The sequence below is a fragment of the Athene cunicularia genome, assembly GCF_003259725.1.
Source record: "Athene cunicularia isolate RWA chromosome 7 unlocalized genomic scaffold, athCun1 chr7_part1, whole genome shotgun sequence".
NCBI classification, from domain to species: Eukaryota; Metazoa; Chordata; class Aves; order Strigiformes; family Strigidae; genus Athene; species Athene cunicularia.
The window spans coordinates 4,209,982-4,212,326 of NW_020799107.1; the positions used below are offsets into that span (position 1 = coordinate 4,209,982).

At 37.8% G+C, this 2,345-nt stretch overlaps 1 protein-coding gene across 1 annotated transcript in view; it reads right to left on the reverse strand.

Moving 5' to 3' along the window:
- COL3A1 (collagen type III alpha 1 chain) overlaps positions 1-905 on the reverse strand; it is a 51,835-nt gene extending 50,930 nt beyond the window's left edge. The window contains exon 1 of the mRNA XM_026852835.1: positions 692-905. Within this exon, the coding sequence (XP_026708636.1) occupies positions 692-770 (79 nt within the window). The 5' untranslated portion in view covers positions 771-905. The remainder of the gene's footprint in view (positions 1-691) is intronic.
- Between the last annotated feature and the right edge of the window lie 1,440 nt (positions 906-2,345).

Consider the following 2,345-nt stretch of genomic DNA (forward strand, 5'->3'; position numbering starts at 1 on the left):
ACACACACATACTCACACAGACTCCCAGATACCATCAGCTGTAAATCAGTCTCATGAGGGACCAAAGCAGCCTGCAGATGCACAATTCAAACTATTTCAGCTGAGGGAATTAATTTACCCTCCTGCTTCATGCCAAAGTAAAAATCCCATAAGCTGCAATATATTCATATATTGCTCTTAAAAACTGTTTCATCAAAACTGGTTAGAATTTTAAGGCTGTTTTCCACACGCAAATTGTTTAATCAAACCCCCGCACTGCCAGTGGAAAACACACAAGTACAAAAGAGAACTCAAAATAAAAAAGCTGGAATCAAAGACTTGTGGCAAATAACTTCCAGGCAGCACAGAGCTAACAGATAAAATGTTATGCCTAGAGTTAAAAGAAATAGTTTAAAAACTCTCCAGTGTCCGTAGTAGGAAAACAAGTAAGAACAAGAACAAACGCAGCTAAGGCAGAAAACGCTGTACAGCACTTTTAACCGCAGAAGAAAGTAAAGCAAAGAGAAACCTTTGGGATGGTAATGCAAACTCCTGCAGCTTTCAGCTTCAGTATTAAATATCTGACTTGCTGAATTAGTGAAGGAATAGTGTTCTGGTGAGATTCATGAATACGCATTTCTTACAAGCGATTAAAATCAGTGGTGAAAATAAAAATAAAAACATTAAATCATAAGAAACTTGAATTACTCACCGTCTTGTTGTGCCAAAATAACTGAGGGTTGAAACACGGCAAGAATGAGCAAAGTTACTTTTTGCACAAAGCTCATCATGTCTAAATATTAGACATGAGACTCTCTGTGCAAAAATAAAAATTGGGGGGGGGGAGAAAAATCTATTCAAAATAGCAACATCGGTTTTTCCCTGCCCTTCCAGCACCGGGCCATGTACAGAACTCAGCCACAGGCATTCCCCAGCTTTGGCCTTAAATAGGAAAAAAATTGGCTTACTTTACTTTTCCAACCCCTTTACTGAAACATGAGAAGAAGACCCATCCCCTAACAGTAAATGAATGATTAATATTTCTCTTGGCTTTACAGAAGAATAAAGTCAACTAAACAAGATACACAGCACATCTGGAACTTTTGTGTGCATATGGAATGCACACTGAGACTGTATGTGAACAGTTAGTGTGTGCTGTATGTGAGATACATGCATGTGAAAAAAGAAGTCCTGTGGTAAAGCCTCTGTGGTAAAGCATTTTTTCATGTTAATTAGGAGTCAATGGGTACAGCCCAAAGAAGATTTTTAATCCTTAGTGCTCCCCAACAAAGATAAAAGGTAAGTACCTGATTCAGCTGCACAAACTGAAAGAATCCCAGAAGTGGCAGAGCAAACCTGGGTATTGCTGCTGATGAGCAGAGTTAACGAAAGGGAGGACTGAAAATTGCAACACTGGAGTTCCAGGGCTTTTCTCACCATCTCTGCCTCACACCATGATTTTGCATGACCTGGGGTGAAAGCAAACATTAAAAACGAGTTATGAAGAAAACAAGATCCCCAAATCAGAAGCATCAATTTCCCAGAATAAAGCTGTTCAAACAATTCAGTTCAATGCTGTTGTTACAACTTTTGAAAAGAATGCAGAACAAGTACCACCTTTTTCTTTACTGTTTGCTCCTCAAACAAGAAGGTATAGCAGACAAGAAAAAAGAAATCTTGAGACTACTAATCCCTTTTAATGCTAGTTCTTTATTCCATGCAAAACTTTACTGAGAATAGGATCAGAACACACAAACTTATTCTGCAAATAAGCTGGTTTATGCAGGTTTTGTGATGAATATAGTTTTGCTGGACATGTAGCTTTAAGTGCAGGTTTGGAAGACTCCAAAGTGAATGCAGAAAACTGTCACAGGTGTGCATATCTGTAAAACAAAGACCCAATTAATTGCTACTCAGTCGATTAATTTGATTCAGGTCATTAAGTGCAGAAGTGCTCATTCATTTGTTCTTAAATGTTGCTGAGACTGTAGTGACCCAGGGAGCCATCCCTCCTATCAATAATTCATTCATATCATGAACTGTTATCTCAAAAAAGGGACCCATATCTCAGTGTACATAACAAAATAAGAGCAGCTTGAGGTTACCTTTTCATCCAATAGGTATTGCGTCTCATTTCAAAACCTATTTATCTGAAATACATTTGCACTTAAACTGCCAGGGTCACCTGAGGTGGAAGACATTGAAGCAAGTATGAAGAGATCTTAGGTAATTGGATGCCACTTTCAACATGCCCCGAGGGTCTCTTCTGTGTCTTATACACTCAAAGTTATGAATGGCTTGATATATTTCAAAGGAATTACACACCACTTTTTTTTTTTTTTTTTTTTTTTTTTTTTTTTTTTTTT